At 33.7% G+C, this 26,131-nt stretch overlaps 3 protein-coding genes across 7 annotated transcripts; all 3 read left to right on the top strand.

Moving 5' to 3' along the window:
- Positions 1–211: 211 nt before the first annotated feature.
- Positions 212–7,053, top strand: LOC133790402 (cysteine--tRNA ligase 2, cytoplasmic). 5 transcript variants are annotated; one of them, XM_062228031.1, is made up of 11 exons: positions 212–345; positions 1,118–1,197; positions 3,045–3,236; positions 3,528–3,591; positions 4,328–4,489; positions 4,665–4,835; positions 4,912–5,193; positions 5,273–5,398; positions 5,921–6,157; positions 6,256–6,432; positions 6,513–7,053. In XM_062228031.1, the coding sequence occupies exons 3-11, from the start codon at positions 3,070–3,072 to the stop codon at positions 6,741–6,743; spliced, it is 1,617 nt and encodes a 538-aa protein (XP_062084015.1). In that variant the 5' UTR covers positions 212–345; positions 1,118–1,197; positions 3,045–3,069; the 3' UTR covers positions 6,744–7,053. The 5 variants fall into 5 exon arrangements, with proteins under 5 accessions (XP_062084015.1, XP_062084011.1, XP_062084012.1 ...); XM_062228027.1 differs by having other exon boundaries at positions 3,031–3,236; XM_062228028.1 differs by lacking the exon at positions 1,118–1,197 and having other exon boundaries at positions 238–345; positions 3,031–3,236.
- Positions 7,054–9,518: 2,465 nt separating this feature from the next.
- On the top strand, positions 9,519–12,110 carry LOC133790401 (ADP,ATP carrier protein, mitochondrial). Its single transcript, XM_062228026.1, has 4 exons — positions 9,519–9,676; positions 10,416–10,931; positions 11,041–11,412; positions 11,537–12,110. Exons 2-4 carry the CDS (start codon positions 10,440–10,442, stop codon positions 11,831–11,833), a joined length of 1,161 nt encoding a protein of 386 aa, XP_062084010.1. The 5' UTR covers positions 9,519–9,676; positions 10,416–10,439; the 3' UTR covers positions 11,834–12,110.
- Positions 12,111–12,731: 621 nt separating this feature from the next.
- LOC133790400 (outer envelope protein 80, chloroplastic) lies at positions 12,732–18,101 on the top strand. Its single transcript, XM_062228025.1, has 16 exons — positions 12,732–13,574; positions 13,847–13,940; positions 14,052–14,134; positions 14,289–14,386; positions 14,549–14,618; positions 14,959–15,049; positions 15,370–15,451; positions 15,556–15,591; positions 16,054–16,207; positions 16,295–16,438; positions 16,572–16,642; positions 16,738–16,813; positions 16,911–17,026; positions 17,154–17,301; positions 17,460–17,529; positions 17,687–18,101. Exons 1-16 carry the CDS (start codon positions 12,834–12,836, stop codon positions 17,839–17,841), a joined length of 2,229 nt encoding a protein of 742 aa, XP_062084009.1. The 5' UTR covers positions 12,732–12,833; the 3' UTR covers positions 17,842–18,101.
- The last annotated feature ends 8,030 nt before the right edge of the window (positions 18,102–26,131 follow it).

Here is a 26,131-nt window from a genome sequence, read left to right as displayed (position 1 = left end):
TTTTAATTAATTTATATCTTATGTATTATAGCACAATTATAAATATTAAGCTAAAAATAGTGTTATTTTTTTTGCCATATTTACCACAAAATTTAGATAAATTACTTTTTTTTTGGTTTGAAAGATTTAGATAAATTACCGCAATGATTTTAATATTAAAAAGTCATTCCACTTGTCAAATATAAGAATAACCATATGAAAACGACGTAGTTTTTGGAATAACTTTTCATTGAGAATTTGAGATTGTATATGCTATATACCTAAAGCCCCTTCGCCTCATCTCTCTCTTCTCTTTCTTCTTCTCCGTCGTGATCTGTCTCCCCTCCGCCGCGATTTGTCGCTTGGGTATGTGTGCTTTTCAGTTTTTTTTTTTTTATCTTCCAAGTGTGATTGTGCTCTACTGTGGCAAAAGTTTGATTTTTATTTTAAGCATCTTTTGTTTAGATTTGTTTTGAACAGGTTTCTGTCAGTGTAATTTGGGTATGAAGTTGTGAAGTAGAGGTTTATTTATTGTTTGGGTTCGTTCAATTTGGTTCAATTGCTCTGGTTTTTTGTGTTTAGTGTTTTGAGTTTTGAAGATTTAGGGCCTAAAACAGAAAATTGATTTTAGAAAACAAGTTATGTGTTTGGCCTTGATTTTGGAAAACAATTTTTAGAAAACTGAGTTAAAAAAAAAAAGAATTTAGAAAACACCCCAATTATGTTTTCAAAAGTTGTTCTCAGTCCTCTTAGTTCTCTCATAATTCTCTCGATAATGAAAATAGAAGAAGGCAAGGAGCGTTAATGGAGCTCTGAGCTCCTTCTTCTCGATAATGAATTTATTTTTTGAATGTACTTCTAAATATTTCTACTCTTAATTCTTTTATGTTTCTGAAGTTTAGTTAAGCTGTAATCTCTTACTTGTTTCTAAATCTAAATATAATACACGGCGTTGATTTAATTTTCTGTGTTTATATAATGGTCAATTAGTTTTTTCATCTCTGTTTCTTTAAACATACGTAGTTATTTAGTTTTTGCAGGAATGCTTATTTGAATCTTGCTTATGTACTGATTTAATATTAGTATGCTATAACCATATTTAAAACAGTATTACTAATCTTTTCAATTTTCTTTAAAGCTTCCATAGTTGAAATCAGACTGCATTACTTCAACACTTTCTGGGTGAAATTATTCTCAGAATTTTTGTTCAAGGAGGAGGTAACATATTGAAAGCAGTTTCACTTTCCTTTTCAATGTTCCTTTAAAATTTCCAGATTTGAAATCAGACTATTAGTTCAACACTTTCTGAAAGTGAAATTATTCTCAGAGTTTTCAGGAGGTGGTTTTTCTTATTTTGGGGTTTTCACTGATGAGATAATTTTTCTGTATTTGTAATGTGCTTGTGAATGTGAAAGGTTGTGTACTTCTGAATTGTTGCATTGCTTGTTTGGATTTTTTAGATTAATCTGTAGATCTGATTTTTGGGAATTAATTTTGAGTAAAGGAACAGTTGTTGTATTTTTTTTTTTAGTAGAAGCAACGGTTCAGTTTGGATGATTCCAAACTAATTAACTGGTACTGTTATAGTTTAATTTTTTTTAAAAACATATTGTGTTAAGCCATACGAATTTTTGTTAAACCATACAAAATTCCATTTGATAGCCATTTACATAATAGGTAAGATATATTACTTTTGTGAAATTATAATATGCTTAGACATATTAGTGTATAATATAATAAGAGACAACTTCTCTTCTCTTTTGTTAATTAGTGCACATATATAGTGTAGTGTATAAGGTGTTTATGTGTGAAGCTTAGTTGTTAATACCTAATAATTTCCTCTTTTTTTAAAGTCCTATATAGCTAGGTATATATATCATAATATAGTTTAAAATGAATTATCCTCACACCTTTGTCTTGTATTACAAATTAATATCATTTGATATTGATAATTTGTTTTAATATTTATATTCTGATTATGTTATCTTTTTTTTTCTTTTTATAAAAAATAATCATTTACATGTTGAACATGAAACTTGCTAGCAATGGGAGATTAAGCCAACTTGTTATCTGTTTTAGTTGTTTTAGTTTAGAGGCTGGTTCTTTAAATTTATCATAATATGTTTTATAGTAGACTAGAACTACAAAGGATATTTGTTGAACACTCTTTTGTATTGTGTGTGGCTTACTGTTTTTGAACTATGTATTGTGTTTGTGTGATAGGTTTTGTAAAGTTTATATAATTTTGTTAATCATGTTAATTTCGTGTTTGGGTCATATGACACATTTAATTGTGTGATGAACATGTCTTGTTAGTATCAAGGTAACACAACACGTTTATCAAACGTGTTAAGTGTGTCGTATCGTGTGACCTGCAAACTAAATGTGTCGTCATGTCATATTTGTGCTTATCTTAATCGGGTCATGTCACAATCGGGTCTACATGATCACTCAAATTGTCCTCCCAAAATTCCCAGTTTAACTCATTGCTGTGCCCTTCTCCTCTCACATTTCAAGCTCCCTTTTTCATTGGCCCTTGCTTCCACAAGCCATAATTCATTGTTGTAACCTTCTCCTCTCTCACGTTCCGAGGGCCAAGGCTTAAGGTAAGGGCACTCTTCTTTTCACTTTCCTTGTCTCTACTTGTTCTTTATGAGCCAATCGGATCTGGATCTGTGTTATTTTTGCTTCTGTTCCACAAGCCATAAAATCATTGTTGTACCCTTCTCCTTTCTCACATTCCAAGGGCCAAGGCTTAAGGTAAGGGTACTTTTCTTTTCACTTTCTTTGTCTCTACTTTGTTCTTTATTAGCCAATCGGATCCGGATCTGTTTGTTTTTACTTCAGTATGTTTTCTTTTTCTGGAATATGGGTTAGTTTTCTCTTGTGTTTTTGGCTTCGGGTACTGTTGTATTTCCGTTTTTATCTCTGTTTTGCACATGGGTCGTTGGATTTTGTGTTGGGTTAAGCCATTCTTTCCATGTTAAACAGCTTTAGATGTACAGTGATAACCATTTGCATGCAATTAACAGTGAAACTTGTTCTTTTTAGGGATTTGGGATTAGGGCTTTTTGAATTTCTTGTCCAAGAATGGCGAAGGAGGAGTGTAGGGTTTACAATTCCATGACTCAGCAGAAGGAGATCTTCAAGCCCAAGGTTCCGGGAAAAGTTGGGATGTACGTCTGTGGAGTTACTGCCTATGATCTTAGCCATCTTGGCCATGCCCGAGCTGCCATTAATTTTGATGTCCTCTACAGGTCTCACATATGTAAATATTTTTTAATTATTAACTGTTTATACATGTATATATGTATTTATGTATATTATATAAATTGATGATTTTGAATATGTGACTATTTGAAAACTAAGCAATTGATAATGTTGAATTAGGAAAATAGTTGCTATTGTAAATTATATTCTGTCAAATGGAGAGTTAAGCAATATAATGTATATAATTTTATTATAATCAATATTATTTGTTGAAATTTATAAAAATGAGAACTTTGTTGGTAGGAATTAACCATCTTTTACTTGATTTGATATTGCAGATATTTACAGCACTTGGGTTATGAAGTCACATATGTTCGAAATTTCACTGATGTTGATGACAAGGTGAAAATTTTGAACCATATTGTTTTTGCTGATTTTACCTATGCTTGGTGTTTTTATTCAAGCTTGTTCATTTTTTATCTTCTTTCTTCATAATAGTTAGTATTCCAGGATATCATTTGGCTTAGTTCTTAACGTTGTGAATATCTTGTTTCAATTGAACTGGAAGTTGGGTTTCCATCTTATCTTATCATAGAATGTAATTATGGAAAAGTGTACAAGGTTCTTTTTCTTTTCAAACAACATTTTTATGTTTATTATTATAGATTATTGGTCTAATAATAATTAAAAATTTCGTGTTTATAACTAGATGTGTTTCTGTTACCTCATTGACTTGCGCAAATAATGATTTCGACTATATTATTATTGAATTTGGCTGAAACCATCTATGTATATAATTTAGGGGCATATGTCATCTAGATTGTAGATGATAGTACTGTATATGTCCATTCATAGGGTTGGTTTGATCATATGCTGGATGGACAGAGAAAATGCGTGAAAAAATAGGAGAGAAAAACTAAGGTGATCATTTAATTGTTTTGCTTCATTTTTATGCATTTACCTACTTTCATTTATTTTTAAAAATGTTTTCCATGTCTACTGGTGTGATACCTAAATCTTTTTTCCTTTCTCCTGAATTTTGCTCTTCATGTACATGCACTTTTTCTTCACTTGCTTTTCTAAATCCCTGTGTTATCAGATGTTCAAATTTTGATGACTAAGATTGGAATATATGCAGATAATTCGTCGGGCAAATGAGATTGGGGAAGATCCATTAAGTCTAAGTAATCGTTTCTGCCAAGAATACCTAACTGACATGGATGCTCTTCAGTGTCTCCTTCCTACCCATCAGCCACGTGTATCTGATCATTTGGAAGAAATAAAGGATATGATATCTCTGGTAATTATATTTCTGATTGTATTGTATTCATCATAAGTTAAAGCCATAACTAATACCCCCAACTCATGGACACCAAAAAAAGAGAAGGATTTCAATATCAATTAGTGGTGCTTTCTCCCCAAAATCTTATTTATGAAGTTGTTTTAATATTAATCTTTTTCTGCATATTTTGCAGATCATCAACAAGGACTTTGCATATGCAGTTGATGGAGATGTATTCTTTGCTGTTGAAAAACTCCCAAATTATGGTCAATTGTCTGGACAAAAGTTGGAAAATAATAGAGCTGGGGAGCGAGTAGCTGTTGATTCAAGAAAGCGGAATCCAGCTGACTTTGCATTATGGAAGGTCTGAAAGACTACAAGTTTCTGTGTTTTTAATATTTGCTTTATATCTTACTGTATTTGATGTTTTATTTTTGCAGGCTGCAAAGCCTGGCGAGCCTAGTTGGGACAGCCCCTGGGGTCTTGGAAGACCTGGGTGGCATATTGAATGCAGTGCTATGAGTGCGAAATATTTAACATTCAAGTTTGATATACATGGTGGTGGAATTGACTTGATCTTTCCGCATCATGAAAATGAGGTTGCCCAGAGTTGTGCTGCATGCCAAGAGAGCAATGTGAGTTACTGGATGCATAATGGACATGTTACGAATAACAATGAGAAAATGTCGAAGTCCTTGGGTAATTTTTTCACTATTCGCGAGGTAAATTTTGTGTTTTTGATGTTTTTGGAGCTCTAATATAATCAAATACCACCATTTAACATGTGTCATTTTATTGCAGATTACTGGAAGGTACCATCCACTGGCGTTGAGACACTTTGTGTTAAGTGCACATTACCGTTCACCTCTCAATTACACATTCTCTCAGCTGGAGAGTGGCTCAGATGCTGTTTATTACATATATCAGGTTTGAAGCTTTCTAAAAACTTGAACAATGTTTAATTGAAATTGTGACCTAATTGGGTAATCTGTGTTAAAATACTGCCAGTTGAGATTTCTCTTTTTCTTGCATTGATACTTTTGTTTGAGCTTCTATATAGTCCATTCTTATGAGAGACATGTGTTAAGTTACTGGCAGTTCATACCTCTCTTTTGCTGGAAAATGTGATACTTGCAAGTTTTTCTCTCTTTATCTTGGTTTAGTTGTTCCTTTTAGTTGATTTTGTTTCATAATATTTTGTGAATTTCCTTTAAGAGTCAATTCACGTTTCCTTTTTGTCTTTCTAGTCTTGCTTTCTTTGATATTTTATTATTACTACTGAAGCCAATTTGACCGACTTGGTTTGAATGACTGGTTTTTATTGGGTTTCCCCTGAAATTTTTCCTTTTTTAAACAAGTCCTAAGAATATTGTTTAATTGGAAATCCAATCTAGTGACTTGTTACAGAACTATTTCACAACCAATATGATCAGATCTTTTGATTGCTAGACCTTGCAAGACTGCGAGGATTCATTATCGTTGTTTCAAGAAGGGATCCTAAAGGAGGGAGCAGATCAAAGTGGCAGAACAATTCAAATCAATCCTGCTGATGCTCAAGAATGCATCCGTAAGCTACGCAGTGAATTTGAGACTAAAATGTCTGATGACTTGAACACTGCACATATATTGACTGGTGCATTTCAAGATGCCTTGAAGTTGATAAACAGTTCCATTAACGCAGTTAAGGTAAATGATTTGAACAAATGAACAAGCTCTCTCTCTCTCTCTCTCTGTCTGTGTCTGTGTCGAGGTGTAGGGTAACTGAAATTTTTGATACTCTACAGAAGAAGCAACCAAAGAAACAGCAGAAACAGAAGCAGAAGCAGCAGGACCAACAGGATCAAGAAGAGCAACAGAAGCAGCAACAGTTGTTAATGAATCAATCTCTTGTTGAAGTGAAGCAAGAAATTACATCAGTTCTAAGTATTCTGGGTTTACTATCCTCACATTCATACACTGAGGTGATATGGGTTTTGGCTTGTTCTTATCAATTCAAGGTAGAAAAATTATACTGAATATTGACCAATATTTCCCTGTACAGGTACTACTGCAGTTCAAAGAAAAGGCATTGAAGAGAGCTGGTTTAGTTGAAGGCGATGTGACCAACTTGATTGAAGCACGAGCAGAAGCTAGAAAAAACAAGGAGTTCGCCAAGAGTGATCAGATCAGAGCCGATTTAAGTGCCAAGGGAATCGCGCTCATGGATCTAGGTAAGGAAACAATTTGGAGACCGTGTGTCCCAGTAGAACAACAACAGCCAGTTCAAACATGACAGTTCTTTCTTTAATCCATTGTCATGGTTTTAAATGGCACAACTTGCATCTCAAAGTGCAAAAAGGAAAAACTGTATAATTGTTGATCATTACATTATTGATGTTGCAACATTTGAGGCTTTCACTTGTTATGTAACCCATTATAACTTATCATTTTCCCCCCACATTTTATTTTTGACTTTTAATCAACTCAACTTGTAGCTTTGCCCTATACACTTTTTTTAGTTGAACATCAAACACTACTTGAATGGGATATTTGTAACCCTGTCACATTAATTTTATACGAAGGTTTTGTTTCTTTCCCTTGAATTTACACGATCAAAACTTCTAGGCTATGTTTGGTTGGAAGACAAGAATGGAATGGACATTCCGATGCACAAAATTATTATTATTATTATTATTATTATTATTTGTGTTCATATTGAAACTTTATTCCCATGCTTATTCATTTTTGCACTGTTTTCATTACTCCACCAAACGACACCTTAACAGTAATGCTCAATGCTCCTCCATATATGTATACCAATATGCCATAATCTCATTGTGTTATTCTAAGCTTGAGCTTTCATTGTCATTCACTCCCAACAGCCATTGTCCTTGAAATATTTGTGTTGAATGGCTTTTCGTATGAATATATAAATATATATATATACAAGTGCATGGTTAATGCTTGCCTTCTCTAAGTGTGTTGAGTTATGTTTTAGAGCACGCACATGGCAACATCCGCATGCTCATCTTTGTCACTCATATGACTTTGTTAGCCTAATGACATAAAATATACTTGGTATCATCAAAATACTAATCATAGCCTTAGATTTTTCCATTGACAAAGTCTTTTTTTTTTTTGGTTCTTTGATTACAAAGTATTTGTGCTTGTGCACTATGTGTCACTTTGTAAGGTAGTGTTTTGTTTGTTTAACATTTATGAAAGTAAGGTTTGTGGCATACAACACAAATCACAATTGGACTTGTTTCTGGAAAAATAAAATAAAAATCAATAGGTTTTGCCAAAAAAAATTAAACCCTTAAATAATCAAACTATATGTGTATATTTTTCTGAAAAGAAATATCAACTCTATAATACATTGCACTTATATTTAAATCTAAGAGGTGGGGCACTGTGCACATGAAATATTTAGTCTTATTAACAATATATGAAAAAAATAATGCTAGAAAAGAAAGAAATTAATTAAAATTATTCTCAATCTTAATTTGTCCCGAGTGTTGACTTGTAATAAATTAGATTCTTTACCATTTACACCTGTAAAAGTATAAAAATCTTCAAATAATGAATCTTAGGAACTACCAAACTTCACATTTTCTTTGGTACCACAAAATGGTTGGTTGTAGTCTTCAAGTCCCACTTTTTTTGAACTCCCACTACTTGTTAGATACATAAATAAAATATAAAAATTCCAACTTTCCCTAAAGACTTGTATTCTTAATTGTCAAAATTGCCAACTAACAACTCTCCAGCCCTCTAGAAGAATTATATGTCAAAAAAGTAGTGAACTTTCCATAGAAGTTCATTCCATAATTAACACTTCCCTATTCTTCTATTGTCTATGTATAAAAAAAACATTACTTGCTTGTCCATATTGTTTACAACTTTTGCATATTAGTCTTCAGGCTTTAATTTTTGACCATTAGATACCTAATATATGTAAAAAATTGTGAGAATGAGAGACCATTTTGCACTTTTGATCCCAATGCTTCACCAATAATTTTGTACTGAGCTTTACTCCCCCATGTGAATTCAATAATTAAATTTTTGGGGAAGATTATTGTACCAAATATAAATAAAATTTTCTCCAAGTGATAATTCACCCAAAATATGCCATCAAATAGTGAGTCTCAATTTTAATAAATGTGATTGACTAAGCTAAATTAGCATATCACTGTTTGTAATGTTTGAGTGTATGTTTTTTGTGCACGTATCATTACTCTTCTTAATACTATTGTCTAAAAAATTATATTATTTTATAGAAAATTGATTTTAAAATATTACACCGAATTTGAATAATTTATATCAAAATTGTTGGACAAAAACTTGCAATGTTTAACACTATACTAAAACAAGAATAATTTGCTTGCTTAAATTTGAAATTTGCTTCTCATAAAAATGGTTGGATCAAATGTAAACAATAGTATTATGGCTAACTGATAAACAATTAGATTTCTTTATACTTTTTTTTTTTAATTTCACAAGAATTGTGATAGTAAATTTCACAAAATTAAATATTAAACACATCATAAAGGCCAAATATTCAAACAAGCAAAACTTCAAGGGTGAATATATCAATAACCAAATTTGGAAATAATTTTACAAATTCGAAAGCATTAAAAATGTAAGACCTTTTAAAAAAATAGAAAAAATATTTCCAAAAATACATATCTAATTTCTTAATAAAAATTAAAAACATAATTTTATTATTTCTTTCTAAAAAAACAACTAACCAATAAAAGTTTTAAAAACACATCTTAAATTTCAAGTTTCAAAATAGAAATCAATCAACCTCTAACAATACACTTCAAGTACTTAGATGGTAAAAAAAGATGAATTGGGGTCAATATGAAAAAATAACAAAAAATCAAGTGCCCCTTTGAAATTCAACATAATTCATTTTGAACGCAACTTTCTTGGCCGTTAACTTTCGCGTAAATTACTTTTATATCCTTCCCACTGTGATATTTTCCCAAATACAACCCATTCAAATCAAAGTATGTACTAAAGACCATTGAATACAATACACCCGCGATGCACCAGATAATGGGATCCTTATTTGTGTTTTCGAGGACTATGAGGCTTTAAAAGCGGAGTTTGCCTCTGATAAGCAGCCTCTTACATTGGCCTTCGCTCGCACAAGCTTTAACCTCATTGTTCTGTGGTGCTCTTCTCCTCCTTTCACATTCCAAGAGCTAAGGCTTAAGGGTACTCTTCTTTGTCTCTAATTTGTTTCTTGTTAACCGATCTGATCGGATCTGGGTCTGTATTGGTTTTTTGTTTTTGTTTTTGTATGTTTTATTGGGTGAGTTTTTTCTTGCGTTTCTGGATTCGGGTATTGTTGTTTTTGTGTTTTTATTTCGAACTCGCAAAAGGGTCTTTGTGATCTATCTGTTTTGCATCTGGGATTGTTGGATCTTAACATTTTTTTTCTATGATAAACAGGTTTATATGTTATGGTTCATTAGATCTCTGTGTAGTTGTAGCTTCTTTTCCTAAGTGGGTTTGACTGAAAAGATTGAAATTTTAGAGTCTGGTTGTCAATCGATTAACTGTAGCTAGATCCTTTTGTTTTGGACCTTCGTTGGATAGTCTTTTAAAAATAATGAATTTGTATTTGCTAGTTATCACTTTTACTGTGATGAAAAGTTTTTTTATTTGCTTGGAAAAGAACTTTTTTTTTCAAAGTATATGTACCTATCGTATTTTCTTTGATCTTTTATTAAAAAAAAATATAACTTTTTAATCTGTTATGATGTTTGATGACTGTTTGTTTGCATTTGTAGATTCATTCCAATCTGATGTTGCTGAGTAATACTAATTATTATCAATGATGTTTTTTTTTTTTTAAAACCCTCTTCGTTTTGTTGTATGAGTAATACTAATTGTGTTGTACCATATCAAAACAGTTCATTTTCTCATTACAAATGTGTTGTATGTTCTTCAGAAGTGACTCTTTTGTTCAAAAGCAATGGCTGAGAAGCACCAACATCCATCTGTGATGCAAAAGTTCGCTGGTCAACTCCACTTGGGTTCCAGCCTTTCCAATGATGTTCAGAGCCGCTATGGTGGTCTTCCCAGGCCTGCGGTTCATCAAAGGCGTTTCTCCTATGGAAATTATTCTAGTGCTGCATTGATGCCTTCAAGCCGAGTTGACCTGTCAATGATCACTTCAGCCTCATCACCTGTTTTTGTCCAGGCCCCATCAGAGAAAGGACTTGCGGGTTTCGCCATTGATTTTCTCATGGGTGGAGTTTCAGCTGCTGTGTCCAAAACCGCTGCTGCCCCAATTGAGCGTGTGAAGCTCTTGATTCAAAACCAGGATGAGATGATCAAGGCTGGTAGGCTCTCTGAACCTTACAAGGGTATTGGAGAATGCTTTCGCCGTACTATCAAAGATGAAGGATTTGGATCATTGTGGAGAGGAAACACCGCTAATGTCATCCGTTATTTCCCAACTCAGGTTCGTTGCTACTATCTTTATTGGAATTCTTTGTATCTCAAGGTTTTGATTTTCTGTGTGATAACTGCCAAGCTGACATTATTGGTTGTCCTGGTCTAAAACATTTCAGGCTTTGAACTTTGCATTCAAAGACTATTTCAAGAGACTCTTTAACTTCAAGAAGGACAGAGATGGTTACTGGAAATGGTTTGCTGGTAACTTGGGGTCAGGTGGTGCTGCTGGTGCCTCATCTTTACTCTTTGTTTACTCTCTTGATTACGCCAGAACCCGTCTGGCAAATGATTCTAAGGCAGCAAAGAAGGGAGGAGAGAGGCAATTCAACGGTTTGGTCGATGTCTACAGAAAGACTCTAAAATCTGATGGTATTGCTGGCCTTTACCGTGGTTTCAACATTTCTTGTGTTGGTATCATTGTCTACCGTGGTTTGTACTTCGGAATGTATGATTCTTTGAAGCCTGTGATCCTAACTGGAAAGATGCAGGTAAGATTGGGCTATGAACCACACCATATGTCATATAGTTTCTCATAATTTGATTACATATTGTGAATTTTCTTACTTGTAGTGATTAAGGTAATAACTCGTTTTCTTTTGGAACTATTTTCAGGATAGTTTCTTTGCTAGTTTTGCTCTTGGTTGGGTTATCACCAATGGTGCCGGACTTGCATCCTACCCAATTGACACCGTCCGCAGAAGAATGATGATGACGTCTGGCGAAGCCGTCAAGTACAAGAGTTCCTTCGATGCATTCTCTCAAATTCTTAAGAACGAGGGTGCCAAATCTCTCTTCAAGGGAGCTGGTGCCAACATCCTTCGTGCTGTCGCCGGTGCTGGTGTGCTCGCCGGTTATGACAAGCTTCAGGTCATTGTTTTCGGAAAGAAGTACGGCTCCGGGGGAGGTTAATTAAACAACTTGGACCCCATTTTGCCTTGGACGTTGATGAAAATGTTATTGTTTTTTTACTTTCGGAATCATAGTTGGGAAATTCTTTTCTACTCAATAACCAAACCTAGTTTTAGAGAGGAGGATTATGTCCTGAGACTTGTTCCTTTTTTAAAAAGGATTCTTTTTTGGTTTTTTTTTGTTGCATAATCATTGGATTATATGAGCTGTTGAAGGCTGCTCAGTTCATTTTTCTAGTTCTTATTATATTATATCATCACCAAGTTTGGTTTATCTATTTTTGCCTCTCTATTTTTTTGTCTTAGACTGTGCCATTGTCATATTCAGTTGGATTATTCATTGGAAACATCTATCCATATTGCCAGGGATAACCTTTTTTTTTTTGTTCTTGTCCTATATATTTTTCTTCTAATTTATGATTGGTTGAAAATTCGTGAAAAGTGAAAGTAGAATAATTTCTGTAACTTGAGATGAGAGTTATTGAGTACATCAATATAAATATTAAAATAAAGAGAAATTTTCTTAGATTTTTCCATTTTAAAATTTATGCACATATATATATATATTTTTGTAGATTTTGTAAAAAGAAAATTCGATGTTTTCAATACAAACTTTGGTACCCTATAACTTTAGTACTTGTAATCTATTATTCATGAGTCTAGACCTTTTTAATTCGTGTAACTTTATCAAATACACAAATTGTAATTTTAAAATAAAAATTTTAAAAATTAAATATTGTTAAAATGGTTATAAAAAAATAAATAAATTATCTTTAAAAAATCCTAATAAAGTAAAAATGACATGTAGTTTATAAGAGAAGGAGTAAACGACATGTCGTTTCACAAATAACTGACGCGTGCTTATTGAACCAAAAACATGTTTATTTATTTATTTTCTACAGAAGTAAAAAAAAAAGGGAGAGATAAAGCCTTTCTCAAAACCCTAACAACCCATCAATCGTCGATCGGAGCTAACAGTCTCTGCAACGAAGACGACAACAATGCCGGCAAACGACGACGTTTGCTTCACCACGACTCCTTCTATCAAGGTTCCTTTACCTTCTCGGCCACCGCCCTTCGACCTTTCCCTTCTTTTCACAAGAACCAGAAATTCCTTCTCTCAACTTGTAGACTCGCTTAAAACTCACCCGGGAATCCAACGACTCTCCCCTAAGCTCCTCCCTTCATCTTCGATACCTCCGCCATTGCTTGATAGTCGAACCACTGAGTCGAATCGGGGGGGTGGATCGGTGAGTCGGTGGCCGAGGCAAGGTATCGATGGAGGTTTGATCGGAAAATTGCTTCCTCTATGTTCGGCGTCGTTGTCGCTGACTCGCTCCGGGTCTGGAACTCGGAAGGAGAAAGATGGTCATTCTATTGGGAAGTCGCCGCTTCTCTGTTCGGCTTCGTTATCAGTGGCTCGTCCGGACGACGTTTCTCAATCAGGAGCAGAGGGAAAGGAAGTGCAACAGCAGCAGCAGAAGGGGCACTCGCCGAGTAGACACGACGAAGAGAGGGTGTTGATAAGTGAAGTATTGGTGAGGAACAAGGATGGCGATGAGCTTGAGAGGAAAGACCTCGAAATGGAGGCCTTGGCGGCCCTTAAAGCTTGCCGACCCAACTCGGCGCTCACGGTGCGTGAAGTTCAAGAGGACGTGCATAGAATTATTGGAAGTGGGTACTTCTACTCTTGCGTGCCCGTTGCGGTCGATACAAGGGACGGTATCAGATTGGAATTTCAGGTATAGATAATAAGCATTTTGCTTTTGGTTAATTTGATTTATGTTGATCAGTGATCCTGGCTCTGAGGACCAGTTTGACACCTCATTCAAGAGAGACTGAGTCATCCATCCAATTCCTGTGCTGAGGGGCCAGAGTGAGTGAAAATGATGCACTACCTGGACGCCGCAGGAGAGAAGTGGAACAAGCACTCGTGAAGTGATACTTTTCAAGAACATGCTTGGCTTTTTGTGTTGGTTTAATTGTAATTTATTTATTTATTTTATGGTGCAAGGTAGAACCAAATCAGGAATTTCAAGGTCTGGTTTTTGAAGGAGCAAATGTTCTTCCGGCAAAGTTTATAGAGGATTCATTTCGTGAAGGATATGGTGAGTTGTTCTAATCATTCATATGTGAAATGGGCTATAACTATGTTGCTTCTGAGATTATTTGTTATCAGGGCATGTTTGATTTTAGTATTTTGGTGTCAAGTTGTGCAGGAAAAGTTATTAACCTTCGGCGTTTGGATAATGTGATATCGTCTATCAATAATTGGTATATGGAGCGCGGTCTTATTGCCATGGTGAGTTCGTCAGCTTCAAGTTTTATCATCATTATTTTTCATATCAGTCCATCAATAGACCTGATTTGTATTATACCCTAAATTGCATTAGTTTGTGATAAATTATGAAGAACTGGAGATGATAACGTACGTTTCTATCCTTCATTTCTTTTAGGTATTAGGTGTTGAGATGCTCTCTGGGGGTATTCTTAAGTTACAAGTTGCAGAAGCTGAGGTCAATAATATCTCCATACGTTTTCTTGATAGGAAAAGGTAAGAACAAGTAATCAATTTGATTTACATGTCTGAGAGGAGGTTTCTTCGACCTCTTTCTCATTTTTTTTTTCAAAAAAAATTTGATTTACATGTCTGTGGTTAGCATGGCTACATGAAAATTTTATAACGTTGTTGGTTTTTTTTTTAAATCTTCTTCAGCGGTGAGCCAACTACAGGGAAGACAAAGCCAGAAACTATACTATCCCAGCTTACAACCAAGAAAGGACAGGTACTTTCCTGACTTATATTTTCCTATGTCAACATCATTGTACTTTGCAATGCATTTCTTTTTAGAATTGGGTGTGCTTACTTTGAGGAACCAAAGCTTTACCTTTTGAAGTCATTTTCAGAAGTGTTTGTACTTCTCATTTTCTGTGAACTAATGAACCCTTATTTCTGTAAAGTAGTTGAAACTGAAATTGAATGATTTGTCCCTTGGTTTACTGGTTTTTTTTTTTTTTTTTTTTTGTGAATAATCCTTGTGAAAGTGGAGTGGTTTTAGCTAAAATCTCAAGAATTTTCTAATTTTTTATGCTCTTGCATCTGAGTTGATTATATCATTATCGTAGGTCTACAGTATGCTTCAAGGAAAAAGAGATGAGGAGACTGTATCGACCATGGGAATCGTTGAAGATGTTAGGATTATTCCCCAACCTTCAGGTGAAAAATTGATGATGGTCTTTAAAAAAATTCGGTTGTGTTTTTGCAATAAATTTTAAATCATGCTGCTTTTTAAAAACTTGTGTGGAATATTTGTTAATCTTTGTATTCAGTATATTGAAAAGTGTTTAGCTGGTTTAGTACTAATTAACATTTGAGACAGAATGCAAGTTCAGGAAAACAATCTATATTTTAATTTACAGCTGGGCAAATGTTAGAAATTAAATTTTAGATCTTTATTGTTTAAATGGGAATTTTCCTCTCTGTTCATTCACATTGCTTCAAGAAGTTATTTGAAATTTTTCTCAACCATGTTTCAGATACTGGTAAAGTTGATTTGGTGATGAATGTCGTTGAGCGTCCAAGTGGAGGTTTTTCAGCTGGTGGTGGTATATCAAGTGGGTAAGTAATGTTCATAATTGTAATTTACTTCTATATAATTAGTTTATAGGTATAATGTAATTGCCTTTTCATATGATGCTAATGCGGTTTATTTTATAATGTAGAACTACAAATGGACTTATACCAGGACTCATTGGAAGGTAAGCCCGCAAATTTTTTCTTTACTTGGTTAAACCATACCATAATCTGATGCAGGGCTTGGAATGAGGAATATGTAGTTTTATTTTCCTACATCAACTTTATGCATTTAGTTTTGTGTCACATAGCTTTTTTTTTCCGTATTGTAACTAAATTGTAAAAATAGCCTCCTTTTACTGAGTTTTGTCCTTGTGTAATAACTAGTGAATGGAATGAAGGGCGACAGTTAATTTTTCCAAAAAATTGGCTTGAGATTGTTGCCTTCTGCCCTGGTTTTAGCTTCTCTCTAGGTTTTGGCTCAATGAAAGCCTTAGCCATGGGTTCAGTCCCAAAACACTTTAGGGCTTGTATGTTAATCATTTATAAAGAGCTTTTATTTTGTTTGGGTTTAAAATCCAGTTACATTCTTATGATATTGCATTTTATGCTATTTTTGGCTCATTTATACATTGTTTCTATTGCAGTTTTGCATACTCTCACAGGAATCTATTTGGAAGAAACCAGAAATTCCATGTTTCATTAGAAAGAGGCCAAATTGACTCGATATTTCGGATAAACTACACAGATCCATGGATTGCAGGAGATGACAAGCGGACCTCTAGAACAATTATGGTTCAGGTAATTATATGTTTTTATTTTATATTATCCCGTCTTTTTCTCGTGATAAAAGAAATATTAAACTCTTGAGCGATATTATTTTGCTAGAATTCAAGAACCCCTGGCACACTTGTTCATGGTAAGGTGCATGATGAAGATTTTAGCCCAACCATTGCTCGTGTCACAGGCAGTATTGAATTTAGCCGACCATTAAGACCTAAGTGGAGTGGCACAGCTGGACTTATCTTTCAGGTACATAGTTAGCCGGATGCTGGTGATACCAAATTATGTGTTCAATGGTCATAATGCCATTTCTAATCTGTTGTGGAAAAGCTTTTTGCTCGTATGAATGAATGTGTTTGTTTGTTATTGTATCTTCTACCAGCAAACTGGAGCTCATAATGAAAAGGGAGAAAATATAATCAAGGATTGTTTTGGCAGCCCTCTTACTGCTAGGTATGCTTACTTGGAGGCAAATATTATTATGGGACTATTATATTATATGTTCAGATACCATTTTTAGTGGTTATAGTTTCTGTTTTTGGTTTCAGCGGCAAGAACTATGATCATACATTGCTTGCTAGGTTTGAGACTGTCTACACTGGTTCTGCTGATGGATCGCCAATGGTTAGTAATTGGAAGTTCCCTCTGCCTAACACTCAAACACACCATTTGTATGTATATTTCAATGTGCATCTTGCCTGATTTTCTGTTGACTTTGTAGATTGTTTTCAATGTGGAGCAAGGACTTCCTGTGTTTCCAGAGTGTTTGTTCTTTAACCGCGTGAATGCCCGTGCAAGGAAGGATGTTCAAATTGGTCCAGCTCGACTTCTTTTAAGGTATTGTACCTGTTACTGCGATGTATTTTTAGATCCTTGCTTGCCTGAGTTGTTTTGGTTCTTATTTTTGTTGTGGCAATCGATAATCATGCTTATTTTAATGGTTCAATATTGTCTCCATTTCTAGTTTATCCGGTGGTCATGTTGTGGGCAATTTTTCACCCCACGAAGCTTTTACCATCGGTGGAACAAATAGTGTTAGAGGATATGAAGAAGGCGCAGTTGGATCTGGTCGGTCTTATGCGATCGGCTCTGGAGAAATTTCTTTCCCCATAGTATGTATTGAAAATAATATTTAAATTGTAAACATTTCTTCGTGTGCAAGTCCAAGAAAATCTTTTAAAGGCCTGCGTTGGTGACTTGTAAGTTTCTCAAGTGTTTCTAAATTGTAAACATTCTAAGGGCTTGGTGGCTTCTTCATCTTGTTTTGTAGGTGGGACCTGTTGGAGGTGTTATTTTTGCTGACTATGGAACTGATCTTGGATCAGGCCCAACTGTGCCCGGTAGGTTTCCCTTTCTTTTTTAAAAGTTATTGAAAGACTCAGAATCAAAACAACTTGGGGCTGGTTTAGGATTCTTATTCTAAGCAAATTTCCTGCATAAATTATATAGATATATATATTTGAATTAAAGGTGTGTGTGTGTGTATGATTTGTCTAGGTGACCCAGCTGGGGCTAGGCTAAAGCCTGGAAGTGGATATGGATATGGGGTTGGCATCCGGTTGGAGTCTCCATTGGGTCCTCTCCGGCTGGAATATGCATTTAGTGATAGCCAAAATAAGAGGTTTCACTTCGGAGTTGGTCACCGGAACTAGCTTTTCTTTCTTCTTTTTTGGCTGCTACTACTCTTGTCTTCTTTGGTAGTAATTCTTTTATTATTATTTCTTCCTTTTTGGGTTGTGTTATAAACTATAGAGTTAGAGATCCGTTTTTCTTATCAAGCGATTTGCTTCTTTAATATAGATATAGGTATATACACAAATGGTCCATTTTCTTGGATTTGCTCTGGACCTTGGCAGATCAGCTGGAGTCATTTTGTCTTTATATCCATTAATGTTGTTTGCGGTTCTCTTTCTGTCAGAGTTAATGGTTGGCTATGAGTCCCTCTCATTGTAGAAAAAAGACAAAGTAGCTGGCTAGGGAAGATAATAATCCCTAATATTAAGGATTAACTGTCTTTCCAAGTATGAAAATGATTGATTGATTGTTCAATGCAAATGAGATGACAAAGAAAATTGTCTCTTTATCTAAAGACACACATGACTGATTGAAATGACATTTCTCACTATTTTTCACCCAAACTCGCTTTCAAACACAACTAATACCCTTTTGAAACTATTGTCATTTGAAATTATTTTATATGTACGTAGCAACTAAGAGCTTTACAAAATTTCCAAATTCACACTAACAAACCAACACACCTTTAATTTATTTGTTCTTTGTTATCAATTGTCAAAGACTCAAAAGTATATATACATATATTTATATGAATATGTCAAAGCAAAACTGGTGTTGACAAAAGGAATGGAGGATATTCAAGCTTTGATTTTGTGGACAGCATAAATTTGGTTTGAGCTTTCTTTCCACGAAAACTAGGCAGGTGCTTTCAATGAATTATGCAAGTACTACGACTACTCTACTACAGTTGACAGTTATTGTTGGCATTTCATGTTGTGCCAAAAGTGTTTGAATTAAGTCCCCAAAGAAAAATACACTTGTTAACTCAAACAGCAAGACAAAGAGGAAGGAGGGAATTGAAAGACCACCCACGTGAGGTGAGCCCCCCCTCTAACCCTCTCTCCCCTTCTCTTCTTCTATCCCTATAAGCAAAATCTTAATGATCATCTTGGCTTGGCCAAGGAGAAGAGAAAATCTTTGTTTGTGTGAATATACATAATATCTTCTTCTTCCTCCTCTTCTTCTTCTTCTTCAGTCCAAGTTGTAACAGTTTCAGTTTTTGATGATGAAGAAGCTGCAGAGAAGAAAACGACAAAGTGTACGTAAAAAGCTAAGCTAGTGGCTTAGCTATATAGGTATTATAGAAGTACTTGCTGTTATTATGGACAAAAGAAAAAGAAAACGATATACAGAAGAAAAGAGATGCTTTAAATGCCAAAAGTGACGTCATATCTTTATGCAAACAGTGTATATTGCTCAATCATTGCACTTGCCTTTGCCCTACTTTGCCATTGGCATTGCCTTTGCCTTTGCCTGTTACTATATGCTCTCTCATAGATTTACTCAGTCAGTCATATATGGCCTTTGCCCTTTGTCCCTCTGCCACCCACTGCATGCATCTCCATGCTTATCTTGCTTCTGCCACGTGTTCCTTATGCCACGTGTCACTTCTGCCATGCATGCATGCTCATGCATGCATCGACTGATCATGTACATGGATGTGTCGGGTGTGAATACATGATTATAATATATAGTTATAAACTACATACGTGTGAAAAATATAGATTTATCAGTATATGATCAGTAGGGTTTTCGTCTTTTGGAACATATATGTAGAAGAAATACAGTGAAGATTTATATATATATATATGTATATATTTATATCAATTTGTGAAAATTCTGAGATTATTAGCTGTTAGGTTATGATATATATATGTACAGAGTACGTATACGTACTAATACTATTACTTTCTGTTTGGTTTGGTATAATAATAGTTGGAAATGAATGCGAGTGAAAAAAATTCAAAATAGAGAATAATACTCTATTATAACTAATAAATATTGAAAATTAACTTAATTAACAAATAAAAGAATGATCGAGGCCCTTTTCTTATATTATTTTTGTGTTAATATAAAGTCCGAAATAGTTTGAGATCGATCAATCAAAAGTTGTGAGCTTGATTTTAATCATATTAATTAAAATAAGGATAAATAACATTTTTCCCTCTTTCTATGGCACTGGTAGGGTTTTGTCCTTCGAATTATTTTGCGTTGCAAAAATCCTTCTTAAACTATAAAAAACATTACAAATGTGCAATTCTGTTGCATTTCGATGATTTTTTAAACACAATTTGATGATGTAGTACTGATATGACGTAATGTGATGCAATTTGAGAGTCTAGGCGAAAATTACATGCATAAATAGTAATCTAATGATAAATTCTAAGAGTATGTATTTGTATTTTTTGAACTAATATTTGTATATTTAACACTAATAATAAACTCGAGTTTGACTAGTTTCAATCATCATATTGCAATTATGCATGTCACATATAATCACATCCACAAACCATTCAAAAATTGAATAGAATGGACATAGTTTCTATAGTTTGGGAGCATTTTTGCCACAAAAAAATTTGGGCGACAAAACTCTACGAGAATTATAATTCGGAAAAAAAAAATACTATTTATCCTTAAAATAATGATACATAATAAAGAAATGAAAGTTAAATAGTACCTAATGTTTAGTGTAAAATCAATTTAATAATATAGTTTTTGACATATCAACGCAAATATTTATTGTACGTGTTATTTACGGAATACAATATAGTAAAATGAAAGAAGTGAATATATATGTAGGTATTACAATCCCAAAGTTATATATATATATAAATAAATGTTAAATGAATAGGATTTTGGAATAGTGATAAAAAGAAAAAGAAGAGAACAAGAACATATGTAATGAAACTCGTGTGCTTTTGAAAACAGAGAGAGATGTTTGTAAAGACATAGACATATGAGAGAGAAAGAGAGAGAATGAAACATCTCATCTAACACGCTTTGCTTTGCTGCTCTCTGTCTCCTCGGTAACATCGAAGCTTGATTTCATCAATAACTATTTCTCTTTTGAAAAAAATATGTGTACATTTTAACTTCTTCCTAAACCCCAATAAAATAATGGCAATTGATTTTTTTGTCTCCCTTCTTGTAAAAAAGAAAATGAATCCATGGTAAGTTTTGTTTTATGTATTTAGATTAAGGTTTAATGTACTCTAGAGTACTTAATTGGATGTTTGTTAGATGTAATTAGGGTTTCAATAATTAATATCTGTATGATCAATTCAACTGTTGATTCGATGATTTAGAATAATATAAAATTGCATTTCCTAACAAAACAAAATCACTTCTTAAAGTAATAATAATAATAAAAAATAAATTATTGTTCTATTCTTTTTTTGATGAGGAGTAATCCTACATTATACTTTTGATCATTTGTCATGGTCGTTTACCTTGGATGAACGATTAAGATCACCATATCAGTATTCATATCCCACTATAAATTTTTCTCAACTTGATTAGATATAAAATCACTATAAGAAAACAAGTCTTTAGGGGTGATCTTCTATGAGTCGCCCCTAATAACCCTATTACTAGCGGCGATAAACTTGGGTCGCGACTAATATTCAAAATAATATTAGAGGCGACAAAAAGGCGCCGCTAATAATCTTAAATTTTGACCCAAATTAAATAAGAGAAATTTTTCTAGTTTCACTTAGCTGACACGATTCGTTTTAATATTAGCGGCGACACGTCGCTCCTAATAACTATATATACCCATCCCCTTCCTCTTCTCCATCATTTCCCTCTGAAGCTCGAAAAAAAAAAAAAACCTAAGAAATCCCTAACCCATTTCGCTATTTCTCCTCCTCAATCCCCAATTCTCTTCTCCCTTTCTCTCATTCTCTTCCTCACCTCCAAAAGCCCTCTCCCTCACCATCACTATCATTCACCCCTTTCTCTCTCTCCCTCATCGATATATCCACCACCACTACCACGGACCACCACCGCGACCACCATGCACCACCACCGCACGCCACCATCATCGTCCTTCTCTGTCTCTCTCACAGATTGAGCACCACAACCCCCTCTCTCTCTCACACACAATATCTATATATTTATTTTGTGTTGTGTATAAATGATTATATATATGTATGTGTGTATGTGTATATATATGTGAGTTAAATTTAATTTTGATTTTGTTTGTGTTTTGGTGTGATCATATGTATATATATGTGTCCGTATATGTATGTGTATATATATATCAATTTGTACATATTTTTATATATACATATATATTGATTGTTTTGAGTGTTCATTAATTTTAGTGAGAATGAAAACTTAAGTTTGTATCTACCTTCCATTAATTTCACTCGGGCTTAATGGATAAGTGATCCTTTCACTAGCTTAAACAGGATAGGTGCATGATGAATAGTCATCAACATAACCTTCCTCATGACCATAGAGTCATAACCCTGGAACATCGTTCCCTAGCCACTTGACAAACAGTCACCTAGGCTTTAAGCCCTGGCTCTCAGTAACTAGTCTTAGACTAGCCAAGCGCTTATAAGTTTCATCGACCTTAGGGTCGGTCCAGAATTAATGCCTTAGAGCCATACAATACTGATATCGATTAGAGCCATACACCAATAATTCACAACCTGTTACCTTTTTATTCCCGGTAACGCTCTAATCATTAAAATCACCCCGAGACTCATCCCGAGCCCCACTACAAGAAATAAGCTCTTTGCCGACGCAATTCGGAATTGCGCCGGCCAAAATGACTTTCATCGTCGCAATTGGTGAATTGTGCCGGCAAAAATCAACACCTTTGCCGGCGCAATTAGGGGTTGCGCCGGCAAAGGTATTGGTTTTAAAAAATGGCAGCACTTTTGCCGGCGCAACCTCGAATTGCGCCGGCAAAAGTGTCATCAGATTTTCAAAATAATACCCACAAACTTTTGCCGGCGCATTTCACCTAACGCGCCGGCAAAAGTCAACGTGTTTTTAAATTTTAACACGTTTCAAATAAGGTAGGTGGGTATACTTTTGCTGGCGCGTTTCGTTACGCCGGCAAAAGTCAAAAAATGCGCCGGCAAAAGTCGTAATAAGTAAAACGACGCCGTTTTGTAGTAGGGTTTACTAAATACTTTTGCCGGCGCATTTTTAGACTTTTGCCGGCGCAACGAAACGCGCCGGCAAAAGTCATAACGATAATACTCAGCCGCGAGCCTCCTTCTTCCCCATTTCAGTTCTATTTCTCAGAAAACATAAAGCTTCTCTCTCTCTCTCCTCTGTGATAATCTCTCCAACTACCCGTGAGCCATAATCCCACCGTGGCTCAACTCATTTAGTGAAGCTTCTCTCTCAAGGTTAGTAAATCAAAATGAGAAAATTTTTAACATTTTTGGATTTTTTTCTTTATATTTTGTTTTGTAATTGTATTTTTTTTGTTATTCTCTCCCAGGTGTGTTGTAGCTCCTCTCGGTGAAACAAGTCCAAAAAGGTTAGTTTATATATATATTTCAGTTTTTATATATATATTTCGATTTATATATATCTGATTATATATATTAATTTATATTTATCAGTTTATATATATATATGTATATATTTATATATATCAGTTTATATATATGTTATATATCCTAATATATATATATATGCATATTTAAATTTGTCTTTTTTATATATATATGTATATATGTTTGTTTATGGATATATGTTTATGTATATGTGTAAATGTGTGTGTATATGTGTTTATTTAATGTTAAATTTTTTTAGAAAATTGATTAATATAAATGTATGTGTGTGATATTTGGTATTATAATTATATTTTTCTGTTAAAAAAATAAATAAATATGTGTAGTTTTAGAAAAATGAGATTAATAATGAAAAAGAAAATATGATTTTAGTATTTATTAAAAAAAAATTGATTTGAGTATGTATATTTTTTAATTTTAATGCTTAATATGTATATTAAAAAATAGATTAGATTATGTATATTAAAAAATATATATTATATTTTTAATATTAAATATTATTTGTTTATAAATATTTACTAAATAAATTGTTTTGATGTTACTGATATAAAATGATATAAAAAGATTTGATATATGTTATTAATCTTGGTGTATGTTGTGCATGTTATGAGAATGTTCTGTATATTGCTCTGGAAATATTCTGGTTATATGTGTTTAATTTGTAGGTTTTTTAATTTTTGGGATAGTTTAAAATATAGTCGTTATGCTGCCCAAATTTTGTTGGAGTTAGTAAAATTATAGTTAAAAATTATTTTTTTGATGAATTTTACCAATCATAATAATTAATAATTAATTTTAACATTAATATTAGATGTTTTGTAATTGAAAAAGTTGAAAATATAAATGATTTAATAAAATAGTTATTGATTAAGTAAATAATCCAATACAAATGGAAGAATTTAATAAAAAATTACAAAATTAAATTAATGTATAATTAAATTAATTTTAAATTAAAAGTAATAAATAAGTAAATGCTAAAGTAGACTAGTCAACGGACACATGGCACTACATGATTGGTCTACATTGTTATTATTCTTAAAATAATTTTTAATTTAACAAAAAATAAAATTTACATTTTTTTAAAAAAAAATTCAAAAAAATTTTCAACTTAAGATTAAGTAAGAAAAATAAAAAAAAATTTAAAATTAATTTTATATTGTTAGTATCCTCAAATTTTTTAATTTATTATTATTATTATTAAAATCTTCCTATTTATCATTTTGTCTACTTTTTTTCAATTAAAGATTAAGTAATTTTGTTTAAAATCTAAGCAATAATTTAAGATTAAATATTTTTTTTACTTAATCCTAAATAATTGATTAAAAGCAACAAATTTGATTTTTTTTTTTGTAAAAAATGAAAAAAAAATTATTTTTTGTTACCTTTAAATTGGAAAACAATAAATTGGATTTTTAAAAAAAAATAAAAATTATAAAATGATTTTTTTTTATGAAAAATTATTTAAAATAATAATAATAATGTGTACCAATCATGTGGTGCCACGTGTCATTTAAGTGTTAGTAAGTTGTAAGTTTGAGTAATTTAGCTGCAAATATCTCTATAAATAATTATTTTTGCCAGGGATAGGATATTATTATCAGTTAGTGATAATTAGGGAGACAAACAGTCATGAAATACTTTGACTATCATTTCCCTCATTTTAAGACAATTATTAATATTTTCTTCATTATTTCGCTTAAAGATGGCGAGCGACAGGAGCTGGATGAGTGCAAGGAATCGTTGGTCTCTGGAGTATAGAAATGGTGTTAAGGAGTTCTTCTATATCGCTAAAAATCAGTTGAATGATCGGGGTTTGGTTCTCTGTCCGTGCAAGAAATGTGGGAATGTTAAGTTCCAGCCTATAAAAGCAATTTCGATGCATTTATTCAACAATGGCATCGTACAGTCCTACAAAGTGTGGCATTACCATGGAGAGACGTTGCCGTCGCCACCAGCTGTGGTATGAGATCATGATAGAGATGAGATAGCGGATATTCTGGAGGATGTTTACGCTGAAGATGATGTTCCCGCTAGAAACTATAATGATCCTCCCCAAGATGATCCTCAACATCGCGACAAGTATGACAATTTATTTAAGGAGATGTCAAGTGAACTGTACCCGGGTTGCCAAAAGTATTCCGCGTTGAACTTCTTGGTGAAGTTGATGCATCTCAAAGTTATTAACAAGTGCAGCAATCATTACTTTGATGGTTTGCTGGAATTGTTAGTCGACGCTATGCCTGACGGAACAATTTTACCTAAGTCTAACTATGAGGCGAAGGCAAAGTTGCGGAGTATTGGATTAGAATATGAGTCCATCGATGCTTGCAAGCATGACTGTGCACTGTTTTGGAAGGAGAATGCGAATTTGGAATTCTGTTCGGTTTGTGGTGAGTGTCGCTGGCAAGATAATCGTGGGAATGGGAAGAAAGTGGCCCATAAGGTCATGCGGTACTTTCCGTTGACGCCGAGATTGAAAAGGCTGTACAGTTCCAGATATACTGCAGAGGATATGAGATGGCACTATTCTAAAAGGCCAAGGGAAGATGGTGTGATGAGGCACCCCGCTGACAGTAAGGCGTGGAAGCACCTTGATGAGTTGTACCCATCTTTCGCAGCCGAACCTCGAAATGTTAGGCGTGGGTTGGCTACAGATGGTTTCAATCCTTTTGGGAACATGAGCAACTCTTACAGCATGTGGCCTGTGATACTTGTCCCATACAACTTGCCGTCGTGGAAGTGCATGAAACAACAGTCGTTAATGTTGTCTATTCTAATTCCAGGTCCTTCTTCACTTGGACAAGATATCGATGTCTATATGAGACCT

Source organism: Humulus lupulus, chromosome 7 (genome assembly GCF_963169125.1).
Source record: "Humulus lupulus chromosome 7, drHumLupu1.1, whole genome shotgun sequence".
NCBI classification, from domain to species: Eukaryota; Viridiplantae; Streptophyta; class Magnoliopsida; order Rosales; family Cannabaceae; genus Humulus; species Humulus lupulus.
Note: the sequence above shows the minus strand (reverse complement) of the source record. Positions and strands in the feature narration are given on the sequence as shown.